This window comes from Gopherus evgoodei, chromosome 5 (genome assembly GCF_007399415.2).
Source record: "Gopherus evgoodei ecotype Sinaloan lineage chromosome 5, rGopEvg1_v1.p, whole genome shotgun sequence".
Lineage (NCBI taxonomy): Eukaryota > Metazoa > Chordata > Testudines > Testudinidae > Gopherus > Gopherus evgoodei.
Window position 1 is genome coordinate 123,430,211 of NC_044326.1, and position 21,052 is coordinate 123,451,262.

Below are 21,052 nucleotides of genomic sequence, written 5' to 3' on the forward strand. Positions count from 1 at the left end.
AGCAGCTCCGAATTTTAGCAGGATTACTGTGCCCTAGTGGGTGGGAATGCAGGAGATGAATAACAAGCATACAGAGGTTAACAACTTTTGTGGATGGGATGGTGAACATGCAGAATTTTTGAAGGCCTCTCCCAAAGCAAAAACAAGTGGCCTTAAGCCAAAATCAGAAACACTCTGCTGTGTCCAAAGGTTAGCCCGAGGGAGGCAAAACTATTGCCTACATGAGAAGTTATTTGTCATGAATGAGGAATGGTTTCTGTTCTTTTCGTAAGACTAGTTACCTGCACAAACTTTCCATGTCCTGTTTGTGAGGAATTAAGGATACATTTGGGATTGCAGCAAATCTTACCCCTACAGTGCCCAGCCATGTGTGTCTGATGATCTGGAGGAAGGGGCTCCTTGCAGAGAGAGATTTGGGGATGGAACAGAGACATACATGGGCAGGAGTTCAGGCCAGGACTGGCAGACCAATTAATCCCACCATGAGAAGGCAAAGGTTGCTAGTGCTGACATCTCAGATTCATGACATTTACCCTCCCATCTTGTTACCAGATTTGCCCATTACTTTGGGGTATGCTCATTTATTACAGTTACTGTTCTTGGGGGTGGTGGGTGGGGTATTCTGTAATTCTATCAATGTACTGTTTGTGTCATGTGTGTTCTCATATGGAGTTCTACTTCTGCATGTTCCCTCCCAACGGAGCTATCCTGCAGGACCTAGGTTCCCCAGGGCTGGGTTCTCCCAGCCCCAGAATTGAACGAACACACACGCACACACACACACCCCACACCTATTAACACAGCGCATCTGAGAGGACCAGGTTAATCAGCACTCCCTAGCTGACCCTTTATATGTCCTTGGTCTCAGCAGGCTGGGTCAAGCAGCACGTCCAAGCTGTGACCCTTATATGCCCTTGGACTCAGCAGGCTGGGTCGAACACTGCCTCAAAGCTGTCACCCTCATATGCCGTGGGCACCGCACCGGAATAGAGTATGCCTGAGCAGGCTGGGTCGAGCAGCACTTCCAAGCTGCCACCCTCATATGCCTCAGGTTCAGCATGTCCCTATCCCCACTTTCACGTTACAATTGTTCTGATAGTAACCCACTTGATGAGCAAACCCCAGAGGATTTTTGGGTGCTGCAGGGATCTTTAGCTTAGGCACAAGGAACGTTGCTGCAGAGCGAATGAGGAAGCCAAAAAACACCCACGAGGGGAAGAGAGAGAGAGAAAGAGAAGCAGCCAGCTTAACCATGAATATTATTGCCAGGTAATAACCATAGGGGAACCAACCAAACAAAACAGTTATAATATTAAATCTAACTTAAAATAGATTATAAAAGTCATGTTTAGAAAACTATGACTGATCACACAAATCAGGGTCTGAAGACTATACTGAGAGAGAGAGCTGGGTTCTCATCACTCCATGAAGCTTCAATCAATCGGGAGTCCCAGGTGGTGGTGGTAGCTGAAGGTCTTGAGTGCTGGAGACAGGCAGAGCCCCCAGCACAATCAGTCAGGAGAAGATGAAGTCCCAATGGAACTGATGCAGATTTTGGATCCAGGCATCAGAGCACTTACTTGAGCATGGGTAGGGGGTTTTGTAGGGAAAGAACAATGGTTCAAGGGAGAACACTAGATTTGTTTGTGCGTAAACTGATGACTCAAGGGAGAATACCAAAGTTGTTTTGTTCAGGCTCGATAATAGGAACTGATCATTCCTATGTGTGGTGGTCCTTCGAGGGAGCTTACAGTGCAGTTAGGCAGCTTCAGTATTTTGGATACCAATAAAGGATTTATTCCTAGAATTGGTCTGAAAAGCATTGAGCTGGGTGTGTGCAGGCATGGATTCATTAACATCTGGAGCAGAGATCCCCCCATCATGCACTGCTTCCCTGCTTTTCTGGTCCCAGAGTTCAGTGCAGTTCCTGCCTTGGAATCTCTGTTCTCCATTCTGTATGCTAATTGAGATGCCTCCATGTCCCATCTTTGATGCAAATGAAGCTAGGGGAGTTTCCTTAATCCTGTCACCCTTGTCTGGAGGGGTTTAGGTGTGTCTCTTCCTACCTTTTCATTGCTTTTTGTAAGCTTTTCTTCTGATCGGCTTTGGGTCAAGCAGAGGCTGGGAAGTGGGAGGTCTTTCGTGAGTCAGACAGGCTGGGTACTGCGCCCCGGTTCCCCAAGAACATAGAACTGATAGGTAACACATCCCCATCAGCTCTCACTGAAAATAAATGTGTGGAGTGACGGGGAAGTTCATTGAATCATAGTCTGAGTCCTGCTGCCATGTCAAGGTGGGGCCGTTATGGGCAATGCCACCCTCCTTGTGGGCTGATGGGGGACCACTACGTAACTTTGTGGTTCCTCCAGTGGTACTCAGCTGGGCCCTGGAACACAACTAGGATATGAGCAAATGGCCAGCAGTGCAGGTGCTCCTCTCTGTTGCCAGCGCTCACTCATCTGCATGCCTCCCCGGTTCATGCTGAACCTCTTGAGTGGGGTTCTTCTGTTCATTTCTTTGATGCAGTATCCTGGGTTCTTATTGTTATGATGTTACTTTCTTCATAGATTCACTAAAAACTGTAGTACCGGCTAATTGGCATTGTGTCTTCCAGCCATTCATCAGGGACCTGGTCTACACTAAGTGTTTAAACTGAATTTAACAGCGTTAAACCTATTTAACGCTGCACCCGTCCACATAACGAGGCCCTTTATATCGATATAAAAGGCTCTTTTAACCGATTTCTCTACTTCTCGCCGATGAGAGGGGTAGTGCTGAAATCGGTATTGCCATGTTGGATTAGGGTTAGTGTGGCCGCAAATCAACGGTATTGGCCTCCGGGCGGTATCCCACAGTGCACCATTGTGACCGCTCTGGAAAGCCATCTGAACTTGGATACACTGGCCAGGTAGACAGGAAAAGCCCCGCGAACTTTTGAATTTCATTTCCTGTTTGCCCAACCTGGAGCTCTGATTAGCACGGGTGGCGATGCAGTCCCAAATCCAAAAAGAGCTCCAGCATGGTCCGTATGGGAGATACTGGATCTGATCGCTGTATGGGGAGACAAATCTGTTCTATCAGAGCTCCGTTACAGAAGACGAAATGACTAAGCATTTGAAAAAATCTCCAGGCTATGATAGACAGAGGCCACAGCACAGTGCTGTGTGACAAGCGTAATGGAAAGCCAAAGAATCAAATGGACGCTCATGGAGGGAGGGGGTACTGAGGACTCCAGCTATCCCACAGTCCCCGCAGTCTCTGAAAAGCATTTGCATTCTTGGCTGAGCTCCCAATGCCTGAAGGGTCAAAAACATTTTCCCAGATGTTTCAAGGTATATGTCGTCAATTTACACACTCCCTCCCCCCCCCCCGAAAGAAAAGGGGAAAAAAAAGTTTCTCGCCCTTTTTCAGTGTCACCCTATGTCTATTGCATGCTGCTGGTAGACGGGGTGCTGCAGCGCTGAACACCAGCATCCCCTTCCTTGTGGCAGATGGTACAATATGACTGCTATCCATTGTCATCATCAGCCCATGAGTGCTCCTGGCTGGCCTCGGTGAGGTCGGCCAGGGACGCCTGGGTAAAAATGGGAATGACTCCAGGTCATTCCTGGCAGATGGTACAGAACGGCTGGTAACCTTCTTCATCATAGCAACTGGAGGCTGAGCTCCATCAGCCCCGCCCCTTTCATGTCTAAAGAAAAGATTCTGTACTGCCTGGACTATCATAGCAGCGGGAGGCTGGGCTCCTCTCCCCCACCACCCTTTAATGTCCAGCCTGGACTATCATAGCAGCTGGAGGCTTCCTCCCCCTCATTTTATCTCACTAACAAGTTAGTGTTTCTTATTCCTGCATTCTTTATTACTTCATCACACAAATGGGGGAACACTGCCACGGTAGCCCAGGAGGGTTGGAGGAGGAGGGAAGCAAGGGGTGGGGTTGTTGCAGGGGCACCCCCTAGAATGGCACGCAGCTCATCATTTCTGTGGGATTTCTGGGGCTCTGACCCGGAGCGGCTGTGCTCTCTGGTTCTCTAGTACACTTTCCCCATATTTTAGATAAAGAAGGGAATGACCCGAGGAGTCATTCCCATTTTTGTCCATGCGCCCCCGGCCGACCTTAGCGAGGCCAGCCGGGAGCACCCATGACAGCAGCAGACGGTACAGAACGACTGATAACCATCATCTCATCGCCAGTTTACAATGGCATGGCAGACGGTGCAATAGGGATGGTAACCGTCTCTGCTACCTTGCAAAGGCAAATGAATGCTGCTGTGTAGCACTGCAGTACCACGTCTGTCAGCAGCATCCAGTAAACATATGGTGACAGTGACAAAAGGCAAAATGGGCTCCATGGTTGCCATGCTATGGCACCTCCCAGGGCAATCCAGGGAAAAAGGGCGCGAAATGATTGTCTGCCATTGCTTTCACGGAGGAAGGATTGAGTGATAACATTTACCCAGAATCACCCGCGACACTGTTTTTGCATTGGGATCTCAACCCAGAATTCCAATGGGCGGAGGAGACTGCGGGAACTATCGGATAGCTACGGGATAGCTACCCACAGTGCAATGCTCTAGAAATTGACGCTAGTCTCGGTACATGAACGCACACCGCCGAATTAATGTGCTCAGTGTGGCCGCGTGCACTCGACTTTATACAATCTGTTTTACAAAACCGATTTATGTAAAATCGGAATAATCTCGTAGTGCATGCATCTGAGGAAGTGGGTATTCACCCACGAAAGCTCATGCTCCAAAACGTCTGTTAGTCTATAGGGTGCCACAGGATTCTTTGCTGCTCGTAGTGTAGACATACCCTGGGTGAAAGAGGTTCTAAACCCCTAGTAACGTTACTTAATTAGAGGAAGTTGCTCCAATTTTACACTGGTGTAACTGAAAGCAGAATTTGGGCTAGAAAGAGTGTAAAAAAATGTAGTGAGGTCAGATTTAAGTAGGGTTCTTGCTATTTGTGTGTTATGTTGCAGGGCAAATAACCACAATACTATGGTGTTGTGTTACAATGTTGTCATGTTGCTAGGTTACAAGCAGTATGGAATTGAGAAAGAAGCATTCCTTTTTTTCTCCCTTTACCTATTTGGACTGGTGTGTTGTAATTGTGCAATGAAAATCCTAGCCGAAAATCTGGTTTTACAAGCATAATTGTCCCTTGGAGTTTGTGTGTGGTGCATATATTGGCTTGTAGCAGTGGCATTATATAAGCGATCCCAATACCAACACTGTAAAGAGGGGGGGGAAACTTTAGGAAAGAATAAAATGATTCGCTAGAATTTTTTCCCTCCTATGAACACCTGAACAATAAATCAGTTTTTATTTGGAAAGTCTCAAAATATCGAAGGATTTATGTGTCATGGTGTTACAGACCAAGGGGTTTGAACAGCTCTAAAGAATTCAGTCTGACGCATAGTGTCTTGTTTGTTTTGCAAACTTGCCAAAAGGCCCTCTTTCCATTACTTTTTCTAGCATTGTGTGAGGCAGATTCTACAGATTAAATGTTTGACAGAAATGTTATGTGGCTGCATTGATCATGAACATAAGAATGGCCATACTGGGTCAGTATGAGGGTCTGTCTAGCCTAATATACTATCATCCAGCGGAGGTCAATGCCAGGTGCTTCACAGAGAATGAATATAACAGGGCAATCATTGAGTGCTCCATCCTATCATCCACTCCCAGCTTCTGGCAATCAGAGGCTAGGGATACCCAGAGCATGGGGTTGCATCCCTGACCATCTTGGCTAATAACCACTGATGGACTAACCTTAATGAACTTATCTAATCCTTTTTGAACCCAGTTGTAATTTTGGCCTTCGCATCATACCCTGGCAATGAGTTGCACAGATTGACTGTGTGTTGTGTGAAGTAGTACTTCTTTTTATTTGTTTTAAACCTGTTGCCTATTAATTCATCAGGTTACCCCTTGGTTCTTATGTTATATAAAGGAGTAAATATCACTTTTTCTGCCACCATTCACGATTTTATAGACCTCTATCATGTCCCCTCTTAGTCGTTTCTTTTCTAAAATGAAAAATTCCAGTCTTTTTAATCTCTCCTCATACAGAAACTGTTCCATACCGTTAATCATTTTTGTTGCCCTTCTCTGTACCTTTTCCAATTCTAATATATATTTTTTGAAGATGTGCGTGTACTGTGGGTTTATATAGTGTCATTATGATATTTTGTGTCTTCTCTATCCTTTTCCTAATGGTTCCTAACATTGTTAGCTTTTTTGGCTGCCTCTGCACATTAAGTAGAGAACTGTTCACAGTGACTCCAGGATCTGTGGTAACAGCAAATTTAGATCCCATTATTTTGTATGTATAGTTAGGATTATGTTTTCCAATGTGAATTAATTTGCATTTATCAGTATTGAATTTCATCTGCCCAGTCGCCCAGTTTTGTGAGATCCCTTGGTAACTCTTCACAGTGTGCTTTGGGCTTAACTATCTTGAGTAGTTTTGTTTTCTCTGCAAACTTTGCCACCTCACTATTTATCTCTTTTACAGATCATTTATAAATATGCTGAACAGCACTGGTCCCGGTACACATCCCTGGAGGACCCCATTATTTACTTCTTTCCATTCTGAAAACTGACCATTTATTCTTACCCTTTGTTTCCTGTGTTTTAACCAGTTACTCATCCATGAGGGGACCTTCCCTCTTATCTGTGACTGCTTACTTATAAGAGGACATTCCGTCTTATCCCATGACTGCTTATATCATGTACTTAAATCAGTTTGCCTACAATTTGTTAAGGGCATAAGGGGAACTTTCTGCTACTTCCTGGGCTTGGATCACTAATCCCCATATCTAGCATGGCATGTTAGTCGGCTCTGTTTACACGCACATCTATTTATTTATTTATTCCTTATTCATTACAGTGTTCTAGTGGAATTGTTTTCATCTTCGAGAGTGTAATTCCTGCTGCCCCTAACATGGAGCTGTATCTTAAAGTCACAACTGAGCCTTGTATTTTGCACAGAATAGTGTGTGTGTGTGTACACACAAATATAGAATAACAACAATTGCATTCAAGTCACAGCAGCAGAAAAGCTCTCTATTCAAATAATAATAATAATTTATTGTTTTATTAATTGCATGGAGTTTTCTGCTGCTGTGACTTGAATGGAGTTGTTGTTGTTTAACATTTATATTGCGGTAGCACCTAAAGGCCACAGTCAGGTAGTGCTAGGCCCTGTGCAGACATAAAACAAATGACAACAGCCCCCACAGCCTCAGGAAAGTGAAGCCTAGGGGTGCCAGCTTTCAAAGAAAAATACACTTGCCACTTTAAGAAAAGATATTGCCACTGAGAGGTCATTTCTTCTTCCCCTGATGAGTTTAGTGGCTACTTAAGAGTGTTTGTTGTATAATGCTGTGATTCTAGTTTTAACTGTGATTTTTCAATAGTCTTCTTCTTCTATGTTCAGTAAAAACCAGATAATTATGAGCCTGGTATTGCAGTTCTTAAAATGCATGAGGAGCCTCTTTGAAGCTCAATGGCTGTCCGGGTAAGTAAGAAGCTCTTGGCGTTTGTAAGGATTGGAGCATCAGGCCCATATCCTCTTGGCTCTTTGAAGTACACCGAGCAAATTCTGTTCTATTTAAGGCTTATAATAATGGCCACGGCCTAGTTCAGAAAAAAGTTTTGCTTTTATGTGCTCGTGTTACTGAGGATAGCCTGTTTGCAAACTCAGTCATCAATGTTTATAGCTTTCAAAGCAGCACAACTGAATGATATCTCTATCAGCTAATATATATACATCTCATCATGCTACATAAACTGTAGTAGCATCAGGGATATCTGGATCAATAAAGCACTCCATGTTGTCAAAAAAGTATCCAACAGGCTTAATGAACTGGAATCCTCACACCCCAGTACCCCTCGTGCTGGCTTCAGACATCTCCTATATCTCCCAGAAGAACACACAGTTTCACTTTTTGTTTCCTCCAGTCACCCTCAAACCAGTCCAACCTGCAGTATAGAGCTGCTAAGAGCCAGATTCTGAACTCATACTTCTATGCACACAGTCCCACTGATTTCAATAGAATATTGTTACTGCATGAGATGGGGTGGCAAAATCTGGCTGTAACATTCCACAGGTGAAATCCTGGCCCCATTGACAAATGGGCTCTATTTACCCCTGGAAAAATGCCTGTTGACTTCAGGGAGACCAGGATTACCCCCTAGGTGTGCAGTCTAGAGGCTGTAAGCCAGAGACACTGAACAAATGCTCTTTCACTTAGTTTATTTGTTGCTGAATTCACTCTGCCTCTGGGGCATGTGACATAAATGGTAGAACAGGGAAAGGTCACTCTGCCTGACATGCCTGTCTCTTCTCAGTTCATTTTAATCCCACCTTCCTCCTTTATTCCAGTAGTGTCAGTCCCGTGCTCATGCAGGAACAAGGGTAAATGCTTCTTATGGTCATCTGTACCCTTATCTACTGTAGAAACTTAAATCATGCCAACTCCAGGCCTTCTCCCGTGCCTGTGCATACACGTGGTGAAACGGTGGCCAAGTGACATGAAATTATGCCTGCCTACAGTGGAAAATTGAAAGTGTGAGATTTCCCTTTTTAGTGACGCCTCCACTTCCACACAGGCCTGTACCGGTGTATCTGGGTTTCTCTTTGCACTAACATCTCAGATACATTTACAGTTTTCATTTTACATGAGGAAATTAATAATGCTCTATGAGGCACCTTGCTAATACCTGCCTTAGTCTGAGGAGGACTCCAACAGGCAACACAAGCGTTCCCCTCTCAGCCCATGCAGGCTTGGCTGTCTCTCTGCAGGTAAGCAATAGGTACCCTCCAACCTCCCCCGCCCCCTTAGCATTCTGAGCATGCCCGGGAGTGTTTGGTCCCTCTTCCACTGGACACTCAGAACTTCCAAAGAACCGGTACACACCAGCTTACCAGTTACTCCTCGGGATCACTACTCTGCTCATCACACAGCACATTAGATACATTTACTGTAAAAAGAAGAATTTTGTTTAAAAAAGAAGCAAGATTTGAGAAGAGGCAAGTAGAATTAATGGAAACAAATGGTTACATATATAAAATAAAATTATAACATGTTTTCTAGAGCCTAAACTTGCTTAGATAGTTATTGTTGTATCACATAGAGCAAAATCTTACCCCAAATCCTTCCAATGTATTACAGCCGGACTTGGCTGTGGTCTCATGTTCATGAGATAAGTCACACTGTCCCCTTGCCTCCTCAGTGGAAAGATAGAGGTCCTCAGTGGAAAGATCCCATCTCTTTGCAATCTCTTTGCAATCTCTTTGCAATATCATAATAGTCCTTTGATCTTATAATTTGTATACAGGACACCCTCTACTCATTGTTCTTTCCTGTGGTCTCCTGTGGTCTCCAAATTTCTTGTTGACCTAACAGTCTTTTAATTTGTATCTGGCTCCACATGCAGATAGGTTTACGTTGTGGGACACAAAATGCACAATATACAGTTGACCAGACACAGAGAGAGAAGCATATTCTATCCCCTGCCTGAACAGAATCTCTCCACAGCATGTCACCTCCTGGTGACCCACTTTTAACTTCAAGGCTTTGAGAACTTAATTTCCAGTATTGATACTTAACATCATAAATATTACTGATACATACATTTCATTATGACTAGGATGACCAGTGTATTCCTGGTTCTTGGTAAAGACCGTGCATGCCACCTTTGCCACACTATGTACACATCAGACCCAGAGGATTCCTATAAACCCCTGTGCCCTCTCCCAGTTGGCACCAAGAAGTTCCTGGGTCACATGCCCCCTTTAAAGGAATCCGGAGGGTGGTAGGAATTGTCTCCTGTATACCTGTTGGAACAGGACCTCTCCATTGCTCGTCTACTGACAATTTCATACCAGCCCCAGCACCTGCAGCCGCATCACCACCAGTGGTCCTGAGATTTTGGACAGTGTTCTGACAGCTTAAGAAATTCCCCAAAAGTGAAAGTCACAGGCCAAAAGCCTGAAACTAGGTAGATATGAGTGCAACTATTATGATCCTTTTCATAAACTTATTCATAACCAATTTCCAGAGACATCTATAATTCTCTCTTATAAATCTGAGAATCTCTAGTAGAGCATCTGAGAATTATCTTATGCAGTGTTGTAGTCCCAGGATATTAGAGACACAGGGTGCGTGAGGTAATATCTTTTATTGGATCAACTTCTATTGGTGAGAGAGACAAGGTGGATAAGGAACTGGTTAAAGGGGAGACTCCAGCGGGTCGTATTGAAGGGTGAACTGTCAGGCTGGAAGGAGGTTACTAGTGGAGTCCCTCAAGGATCGGTTTTGGGACCGATCTTATTTAACCTTTTTATTACTGACCTTGGCACAAAGAGCGGGAATGTGCTAATAAAGTTTGCGGATGACACAAAGTTGGGGGGTATTGCTAACACGGAGAAGGACAGGGATACTATTCAGGAAGATCTGGACCACCTTGTAAACTGGAGTAAGAGTAATAGGATGAAATACAATAGTGAAAAGTGCAAGGTCATGCACTTAGGGATTAATAATAAGAATTTTAGATATATGTTGGGGACGCATCAGTTGGAAGCGACGGAGGAGGAGAAGGACCTTGGGGTATTGGTCGATAGCAGGATGACTATGAGCCGCCAATGTGATACGGCTGTTAAAAAAGCAAATGTGATTTTAGGATGCATTAGGTGAGGTATTTCCAGCAAGGATAAGGAGGTGTTAGTACCATTATATAAGGCGCTGGTGAGACTCCATCTGGAATATTGTGTGCAGTTCTGGTGTCCCATGTTCAAGAAGGATGAATTCAAACTGGAACAGGTCCAGAGATGGGCTACTAGGATGATCCGAGGAATGGAAAACCTGCCTTATGAAAGGAGACTCAAAGAGCTTGGCTTGTTTAGCCTGGCCAAAAGAAGGCTGCGGGGGGATATGCTTGCTCTATATAAATATATGAGGGGGGTTAACGTTAGGGAGGGAGAGGAATTATTTAAGTTTAGTTCTAATGTAGGCACGAGGACGAATGGGTACAAACTGGATATTAGGAAGTTTAGACTTGAAATTAGACGAAGGTTTCTAACCATTAGAGGAGTGAAGTTTTGGAACAGCCTTCCGAGGGAAGTAGTGGGGGCAAAAGACTTATCTGGCTTCAAGACTAAGCTTGATAAGTATATGGAGGGGATGTTATGATAGGATAGTTTAATTTGGGCAATTGATCTTGGATTATCACCAGATAAGTCTGCTCAATGGTCTGCGGGGAGATGTTGGATGGGATGGGAACTGAGTTACTGCAGAGAATTCCTTCCTGGGTGCTGGCTGGTGAGTCTTGCCCACATGCTCAGGGTTTAGCTGATCGCCATATTTGGGGTCAGGAAGGAATTTTCCTCCAGGGCGGATTGGCAGGGGCCCTGGAGGTTTTTCGCCTTCCTCTGCAGCATGGGGCATGGGTTGCTTGCTGGTGGATTCTCTGCAGTTTGAGGTCTTCAAACCAGTTTTGAGGATTTCAATAACTCAGTCCTGGATTAAGGGTTGTATAAAAGTGGATGGGTAGGGTTCTGTGGCCTGCCTTGTGCAGGAGGTCAGACTAGATGATCATATTGGTCCCTTCTGACCTATGAGTCTATGAGACAAGCTTTCGAGCCACACAGAGCTTTTCTTCAGGTCATTATGAAATGACCTTCAGGGCCTGAAGAAGAGCTCTGTGTAAGCTCAAAAGCTTGTCTCTCTCAACAACAGAAGTTGATCTAATAAAAGATATTAGCTCACCCACCTTTTGTCTCAAAGATATATTGTTGTTATTCAGAACAGACAGGAGTGTCTGTAATATAAATTCATGGAGGTTAAGTCCATTAATGGCTTTTAGCCAGGATGGGTAAGGAATGGTGTCCCTAGTCTCTGTTTGTCAGAGGGTGGAGATGGATAGCAGAGGAGAGATCACCTGATCATTACCTGTTAGGTTCACTCCCTCTGGGGCACCTGGCATTGGCCACTGTCGGTACACAGGATACTGGGCTGGATGGACCTTTGGTCTGACCCAGTATGGCCGTTCTTATGTTCTTATGTAACAATCAGGGTCCAGTCACCTCAAGGGGAGAACAGAAGGTTTAAAACCCCCAAATAAGCAGCTAAATCAACTGATTGTATCCAATGCTATTGTAATAGAGATCTGTCTCATCTTACGCTGGGGTTATGTTCTGCAGTCAGCACATAAAGCGAAAATCGCGTATAGTCAAAATTACATTGAGTGTAATGGCGGGCAGAATCACCTGCACTACAGAAACAGTATTTAAATTGTTATTTTTCTCTTTTCTTGTTTTGTTGTTTTCTTGTTTTTGGCAACTGTGTAAAGCTGAAATCGCACATGTTAAATGCGCCTAAAATGCGACAGACCTGTATAAAATATATTGAGTAAGGTCTTTTATGAAACCACGTGCTGTTCTGAACTTGATTGTTGCTATCAGATATGTATACAGACTATGGTTATAAATGTATGTATTTGTGTATATAGAAAACTGTACTCCTAATCTGTGGGGCAGCTTCAGCTCCACCTCACAGCAGGGTGGTGAAGCAGTCAAGAAGGGAGAAGCATCTCCCAAGCCAGATGTTTACACACCACCAATTTCAAGTACCCTTCCATTATCCAGCCCAGGAAATGACAATGAGGGACCATTAGAGTTAATGTGAAGACATTGAATCAGCTGAGAATTTCCTCACATTTCATACCTATTGCGAGTGAAGAAAAGTACTGCAACCCCTTTTAAAATGGAAGGGGTTTGAAGTGAAATCCATCCAGAAACTGAGGTACAGCCTCTAGGTGGGAGGCTGGGTGTGAACATTGGTGTCGTCCCCTGTTTTTCCCTACCCCCTGATAGAAAGGAGGTACGCTGGGAAACTGTGCAATGGCAATAGTTAAAATCCTTTTTTCTAATACAAGTTATCTACTATGGAATTGTAAAGTCCGAGGATGCGACTTTATGTTTAGTTTCTGTGTAATCTGCATGTGTTTGCTTCCCCATATTATTTCATCTTTGAATCTGTGGGTTTTCTATTAAATAAACTTTTGTTATTTATTCCAAGCAGGTTTCTGATGTATAAATTGTGGGGAGCCAAAGTGACGTGATAACTGGGGGGCTGGTTTAACTCGTCAGGGGTGACGAACCAGAGGGGAACTGTCCGAGTATCTGGTGGTTAAGAACTCAGAGAGCACAGATATGGGGAGACTTGGGACTAGAAATGCTGTTGGTGTCACCCTCCAAGGGGTAACTAGGCTGGTGGAAACCAGAGTGAGACCTTGTGCTTGTGGGCAGGATACTGGTGTCAGGGATCTGAGCCATAGTAACACAGAATTAAGACACCTTAAGGTTACAGGGCAGGCGGTGACAGAACCTCTCACAGGTCTGGGTATTTCAAAAACATCACAGTGGCTTCATAGCAAAAGTTTTGGCAATAGAAAAATATAAATCCCTTTCCTCCCCAAGTAACCTGGTTCCATATGTAATTACTTCAAGAAAATCCATCTTGTCCCTCCTTTTACGTCTAATTCCTGCATGACTGCTGTCAATTGCTGTCCCCAAGAACTAACATTTTTCCTGTGTTGTAAAAATATTTTTCTTTCGGCTCCTGTTTATACTTCCTAACCTTTCCAATCCAAATTCTTGATTTGGATGTGTGTGCGTCTCACCTGTCCAAGTCAGTGTGAGTCATGCATAGACATATGAGTGCAGAATTCATCACTGAGGGATTTTGTCCAAAATTAAACCATACTATTTTTGAACATCCTTGTTGATATATTTATCCTGGGGAGCAGACATGCAGTATGTATTGACATTAACTGCAGTTCAAAAAAAATGAAGTATGAGCTGTCCTTACAGATTTTAATTCCATTGCTAGTACTTCCTATCTTTTACAGTCTATTTTTCCTATTGATCACAAGGAGAAATAATGAATTTGTCTTTTGTGATCTATAATATCCTACCATCATGTAGAAAATAACCTTCCAGTGATTGCAATTACCTTCCTTTGGTTAATTTCCTTAATGATCAGCTGACACATCTTTTCAGTCTTTATTTGTTTAATTGTTTTCATCTAGTAAAAGGTTTGGTTTTTATGTATTTTATACAAATGTTTTGCAGCCTGTCATTCTTTGTTATGTATACACTATTCTAACATCGCTTTCTGCTACAAATTGGCTGGAAAGGTTGCTGTGCCCTTCTTTCATTTTCATTTTGTTATTTCTTTTCCTCTCTAGATCACAAAGTCCACGAGGGAAGGATCTGTACAGGAACGCCTCTTGCCACAACCAGAGTTGTCGGATGGAATTCCTCAAGTCAGCCTCCGATTAACTGACAGTAGTGCATGTTTGGAGGAAATGGATTTACCAGATGAAATCTCTTTCATTAACAGTGCTGCATTCTTCTCCAGGTTAGTGCTCTTTTCTTTTCATAAAATACATCTGTGGATGTGTTTATATTCAGAGTACTAATACGTCGCCAGAACATAAAGCAGGTGTGTAGCTTTGTATCAATATTGTAAATGCTGCTGATGCTCCATTTTTAATCTTAAAGCAGCAGTTCCTTTTACATTAAATAGGGCCTGCGTCATGTTACCGTCTGCATGGAATAAAACGTTATGCTACATGCCTAACTAAGCAAGAGCACCATAATTCACCCAGATTCCCAAATTCCCTGACACTCTTTGAAATGTGGTGTAAGACATCCATGATTTAAGACTAATGTATTTCTAAGATACTAACTGTAAACTATGGAAAATATTCAAATATACTCTTAAGCAGAGGATACAGCCATTTTTATAATGTCTACAATTTTATGTTTCATAGGCAGGGTCGCCCACGGGGGGCAAGTGGGGCAATTTTCCCTGGGCCCCAGAGGGGCCCCCACGAGATGTAGTATTTTATAGTATTGCAACTTTTTTTTATGGAAGGGGCCCCCGAAATTGCTTTGCCCCAGACCCCTGAATCCTCTGGGTGGCCCTGTTCATAGGCATGTGGGGGCAATTTTTAAGCACTCCAGTTGTGAGCCAGTGAAGAGGGAAGAAGGGTAGTTTAAACATACTTTTAAAAAATAAAATTTCTCAGCCATATTGTAATAAAAGGGCATCAATTCATTTTTTGCTTTTTTCAGTTTCTTACATTAAGTTTAATATTGAAACAAATTTCACTAAGTGGTAGAACTTAATCCCATACTGCTTTCTTTATATACCATTACCTGGCAATCCAGCTCTTTTCTTTATTTATGCACATGTTCATGCACACATGTGCCTACTCTTATGGGACACTTACCCATAGGGCTAAATTATTGAAAACATGCATGCTCCAAGTGGAGTAATATGTGCAAACAGATAGATGCATATATAAAAAGAACACACATGTTTGTTCCCCATAAAAATTTGCATGCATATAAAGCTGGCCTGTTATGTAAAGGATTGTGATTGAGAAAGCTGTTACATGTTTGAAACTGTGTTGAGAAATGTACATGTGTTTCTGGAATAACTGAACACACAAACTGATGGAAGGTTGGTCTTGCCGCAGGGGTCCTATATTACTTTAGTCTTGTGACTGAATCTTTCTGTGCCTGAGTTTCTCTGTTAGTAAAATGGGATAATACTTACTTGGCTTATAGGAAGGTTTTGAAGCTAAATTTATTAAAGTTTTTGAAGTCACCCTTGAATGGAAGGAAGTACAAAACATTATAATACTTTTAAAAAATGGTCAATATGGTGCCGTGGTTTCTGAGGCTTCTGTGTAAATGCGAGCACACTGAAAATGTGTGTATATGTACATTATATATTACATCTGTGTGTCTGCGTGCGCGCGCACACACAGGATGGACGATACTCTGGGAATGAATGAGTTGTGTAGAGCAGTGGTTCTCAACCAGGGGTACGCATAGCCATAGGGTACAGAGAGGTCTTCTGGGGTTACATCTAGATATTTGCCTGGATTTACAACAGGCAACATAAAAAGCACTAGCAAAGTCAGTACAAACTAATATTTCATACAATGACTTGTTTATGCTCTACTATATACTATACAGTGAAATGTAAATACAATATTTATATTCCAATTGATCTATTTTATATTTATATGGTAAAAATGAGAAAGTGAGCCATTTTTCAGTAATAGCGCTCTGTGACACTTTTGTATTTTTATATCTGTTTTTGTAAGAAGTAGTTTTTAAGTAAGATGAATCTTGGGGGTACACCAGACAAATCAGACTCCTGAAAGGAGGGTACAGTCATCTGGAAAGGTGGAGAGCCACTGGTGTAGTGAACGGAGCTATGGTCTGTAGGTCTCCTGTCTCAGCTTGTAGGAGTTGGAAGATGTGCCGTGAATGAGGCATCAAACTGCAGGAAGAAATAGGATGGTCTTGTGGTTAAGGCTTTTCAGTGCTATGATGCACGTTGAATGCTGTGATACATGTTGAATATTGTAGAATTGAATTCTGTCTCTGCCTCTACCACAGAATTCCCGTGTGGTGATGAGTAAGTCACTTACACCAGATTTTCCCAGTTGGTCACCAACTGTGAGTTCTGCATTTTCTGGGTGCCCTACTTGAGACCCTAGGGGCTGGTTTGTAGAAGTGCTGAGCACTTAAGCTGCAGCCAAGTTCAACAGGAGCTGCCCCTTGGACATATAATGAGCTATAAAAATGCTTGGTCCTCTGAAGAATTATGCCCAAAGCATCTCAAACTGGGCACTACTGAGCTTAATATCTACGTGTCTCAGTTCCCCATCTGTGGGATGGTATGGTGGAAATAAATTCATTAGGGTGTGTGATATCCTCATATGGAACAATGAGGATTAAAAAATATGGAATAGCTGCCCATTTAGTGAACCCTTTCCATTCTGTGCACTGAATGAGACCAGGGTCCCGTGGGGGAAAAAATTATGTTGAGTATCTGATCATATAATTAAAGACTGTATCATAATGCATGCGCAAAAGCGGCCAAACTAAAGCTGCGTGGCAACCTTAATTCTGGCATTTCCTAACCTTTGCGTGCTTGACTTTGCTAACTTGATGTTCTTTTAACATAGATTTTGTGTGTAATATATACATATACACACATAACGATGATACTCACCTACTTCGTAAAGCTCTTTGTGATCTACTGAGGAGAAGCACTTATAAGATTATGTATATTGTGCTGCATAACTTCTAAGCTCTCTTCTCCATTGAATTATATTCAAAACATTCCTTTCAAACTGAGGCAATTTCAAGACAATTCATCTTTCTTTAGCACTCCTTGAACTTTTGAAAATCCCTTTCCCCAATGAATGACAGATTATATTAAATGTCTAGGGTAGGGGAAAAGGGGTAGGGCTGATTTTTCATAAGTATCACTTACTGCTTGCATAGTTCCAGTCTTAATGAGAACGAATTATGAGCTACCTATGAAATGCCATGGCCTAGTTCAGAAGAAAGTCTTGCTTTTATGTGCTCATGTTACTGAGGATAGCCTGTTTGCAAACTCAGATTTTTTATCTGAAAAAATGGATGGAGAATGTTGTTCTTTTCACAAAAGTAATGTTAATGATGTGGCTCTGGCATATGCACAATACACAAATACTGTGGCTTCTAATATTTGCAGAGCTGGGGGAAGTATTTGGAATGGAAACAGTATTCCTGTACTGTACTCATTCTGCCATTGATGGTTTTGTGTTGAGAGGATCATGGTTGCAAGCAAGGTTCCCTCTCAATTGAAAGAATGCCCAGCTGCACGCCCTGCTGGCAGCCACTGCACATTGAACACTGTCTACTGTGTTGTGAAGCTTCCTTTACTAGTAGAGATCTCCCCTCCACTGGAGGTTTCCTCTCTTGTTGTCTGACGGAGGAAGGGATACTAGGCCTCCCTGCTAACCCAGCTTCTCCGCAGGGAAGGGTCTTCTGGAATTACTGGAGGAAAGGAGCTATGAAGCTCCTGCTCCTTTCCATAGGTCCTATCCTCCTGTGGCTGCCACTAGTAACAAAAAGAAGCAAGCTGGACTGAGGAGGGGGAAAAGTTGGTTCTGAGGGGGAGAGATGGAACGTGGCGAAACAAACAGAACAGAGAAACCCATTTTTTGTTGTTGGTGGTGTTCCAGGCTCTCTTCTGTTCTAGTATTCATCAGACAAGGCTGCTCAGTGCCTGTTTGGAAAAACGTTCACCTGACTATACCTCCTGTTTGAGTTATTCTCCCTCACGCATCGAGCACATTAATCCATAGTAATTTTTCCCAGAAGCATAGTCTTGGCTCAGCTTTCTGTCGTGTGGGCTGTCAGATTTAACCATTTGCCAGTAATCTCACGTAGAAGGCTGCTGCCACCACAGTTGCAGCTGCCTGAATCTGTTCTACAATGGTGCTCATCGTTCAGCTTGAATCATTAACTGGAAAAAGGACACACTTCCTTTATTTGAGTACAAATGAATTTTGTAACTCTTAATTGGTGTAATTTTTCCAAAATCATTTTTGGTTTGATTTTGGATCCCACTAATAAAGAAGGTTTTCTTCAGATTGGAACCATAGTAATGGGTTATAACATTTAATATGGATCAAGAATTTTCAACTGCACTTACAGAAAGAGTCTCTAGGAAGAAGAAAAGGAGCCTTAGGTTGTTTGTATTCATGTTTTGGCAATATTTAGAACACCACTTCAATGTTATGTTGTCATTATACAATATACTTGTAATTAAAACCCTAAGTATTAGGTACCAGATACAATGTTCACTGTTGGCTGTGGAATGGCTTATTACCTTTTCATGTTAATAGTACTGTTTGTCCCTTTGCAGGTATGATATTATTTATTCCAGGGTATTTTTAAAAAAAGATTCTGCTATAGTTTCCTTGATAAGAAAATAATGTAAGAATATAAAAACAGCTATACTGGGTCAGACCAGTCCATCTAACCCAGTCTCCTGTCTTCCATCAGTGGCCAGTGCCAGATACTTCAGAGGAATGAACAGAACAGGGCACTTATCAACGGATCCATCCCCTATTGTCCAGTCCCAGCTTCTGGTAGTCAGAGTCTTAGAGACACTCCATAGCATGGGCATGCATCCCTGACCATCTTGGATAGTAGCCATTGATGAACTTATCCTCTATGAACTTACCCAATCCTTTTTTGAACCCAGTTATGCTTCTGGCCTTCACAACATCCCCTGCCAATGAGTTCCACAGGTTGACCGTGCATTGTGTGAAGAAGAACTTCCTTACATTTGTTTTAAACCTGCTGCCTAGTAATTGGGTGACCCCTGGTTCTTGTGTTAAAATAACACTTCCTTATTCACTTTCTCCACACCATTCACAATTTTATAGACCTCAATCATATCCCCCCTTAGTCATCTCCTTTCCAAGCTGAACAGCCCCTGTCTTTTTAATCTCTCGTATGGAACTGTTCCACACACATATCATTTTTGTTGACCTTCTCTGTACTTTTTTCATTTGTAATATACTTTTTTTTGAGATGGGGCAACCAGAACTGCACACAGTCTTCAAGATGTAGACATACCATAGACTTATCTAGTAGCAATATGATATTTTATCTCTTATTATCTGTCACTTTCCTAAGGTTCCTAATATTTTTAGCTTTTTTGACTGCACTTTGTGCAGATGTTTTCAGAAAACTATCCTCCATGACTGTAAGATTTTTCTTGAATGGTAATTTAGATCCCTTCATTTTGTATGTATAGTTGGAATTATGTTTTCCTATGTATATTACTTTGAACTTATTAACATTGAATTTCTTCTGCCATTTTGTTGCCCAGTCACCCAGTTTTGTGAGATCCCTTTGGAATTCTCAGTCCACTTTGGTTTTAACTATCTTGAGTAATTTAGTATTTTCTGCAAATGTTGCCACCTCACTGTTCACCCTTTTTTTTCCAAATCATTTATGAATATTTTGCATGGCACAGGTCCTAGTACAGATCCCACTATTTACCTCTCTCCTTTGTTTCCTGTCTTTCAACCAGTTACTGATCCACAAGAGGACTCTCTCTCTTATCCCATGACTGCGTACTTTGCTTAAGAGCATTTGGTGCTGACCTTTTCAAAGACTTTTTGAAAGTCCAAGTATACTATATCCACTGGATTATCCTTGTCCACATGCTTCTTGACACTCTCAAAGAATTCTCATAGATTGGTGGGGCATGATTTCCCTTTACAAATTTAAACATGCAAAGTATTGTTTGCCGTCAAGGTATATTGCAATGCATAAAATATGTATTTTACCGTTTTTGAAGTCCCTGCCCTACACCATGTTGACTGTTGCTATAGAGAACAATTTTTTGTTGAGGTTGATGTATTTCTGTATGTATAAAAAGAGATAATTTTGTCTTTCCAAAATAGGTGGAGTACTGTTTGTACCAGCAATCTGTGCCAGTACCTATAATATATGTTCTCTCAAGAATTACACCATCTTTAAAACTATGTGCTAAGGGCAAACTGCATTGCATACAGTAGCAGAAAAACACAACTTTAAGCCAGGCACTGTGGAAGAAGAGGTGAAGTGAATAAACATGTGCACACACATTTTTGTAGGACTTCTCCCATTTTTGAAAGTGTATAGGTATAACTGCCTGTCAGAGCTCTACCAGCTAGAAAAGAGGAACATGCATAAGGATCTTATCCAGTAAAGCACATGCTTAACTTTAAGCACTGGTCCCATTGACTTCATGGGGATTAATTGTTTACTTAAAGTTTTGCAAGTTTTGCATGGCTTAAGTGCTTTGGATTGAGGTTCAAATGGATTTTATGTTTCAGGAACAGGGTGCGTGAAGCTTATTCAGTCACAAAGGAGGAAAGACCTCCTTCTGCCAAAGTCTAGAACATAAAAGTTTGATGCTTCATGTGCCCAGATATAACACTAACAGAAAGCGTAACGTTTTCTACAGCCCAAAGGTAAGAGTGAAAAATGCTTCCCACAGCCAAAGCCCAAGGTGGGAGCGTATTGTGTTGAGCAGAGGTCCTTCCCAGATGCTGTTTATATTATTGTAAAGCACCAGATGTTTGCTACCTACAGACTTGTTAGCATCACCATCATGAAT

At 42.4% G+C, this 21,052-nt stretch overlaps 1 protein-coding gene across 7 annotated transcripts in view; it reads left to right on the forward strand.

Annotated features, from left to right (window-relative positions):
* FAM13A (family with sequence similarity 13 member A) overlaps positions 1-21,052 on the forward strand; it is a 224,449-nt gene that overhangs the window by 88,519 nt on the left and 114,878 nt on the right. For all 7 annotated transcript variants that reach the window (XM_030564851.1, XM_030564850.1, XM_030564847.1 and 4 more), the window contains one exon: positions 14,262-14,434. In XM_030564851.1, coding sequence (XP_030420711.1) covers positions 14,262-14,434 — 173 coding nt within the window. The remainder of the gene's footprint in view (positions 1-14,261; positions 14,435-21,052) is intronic.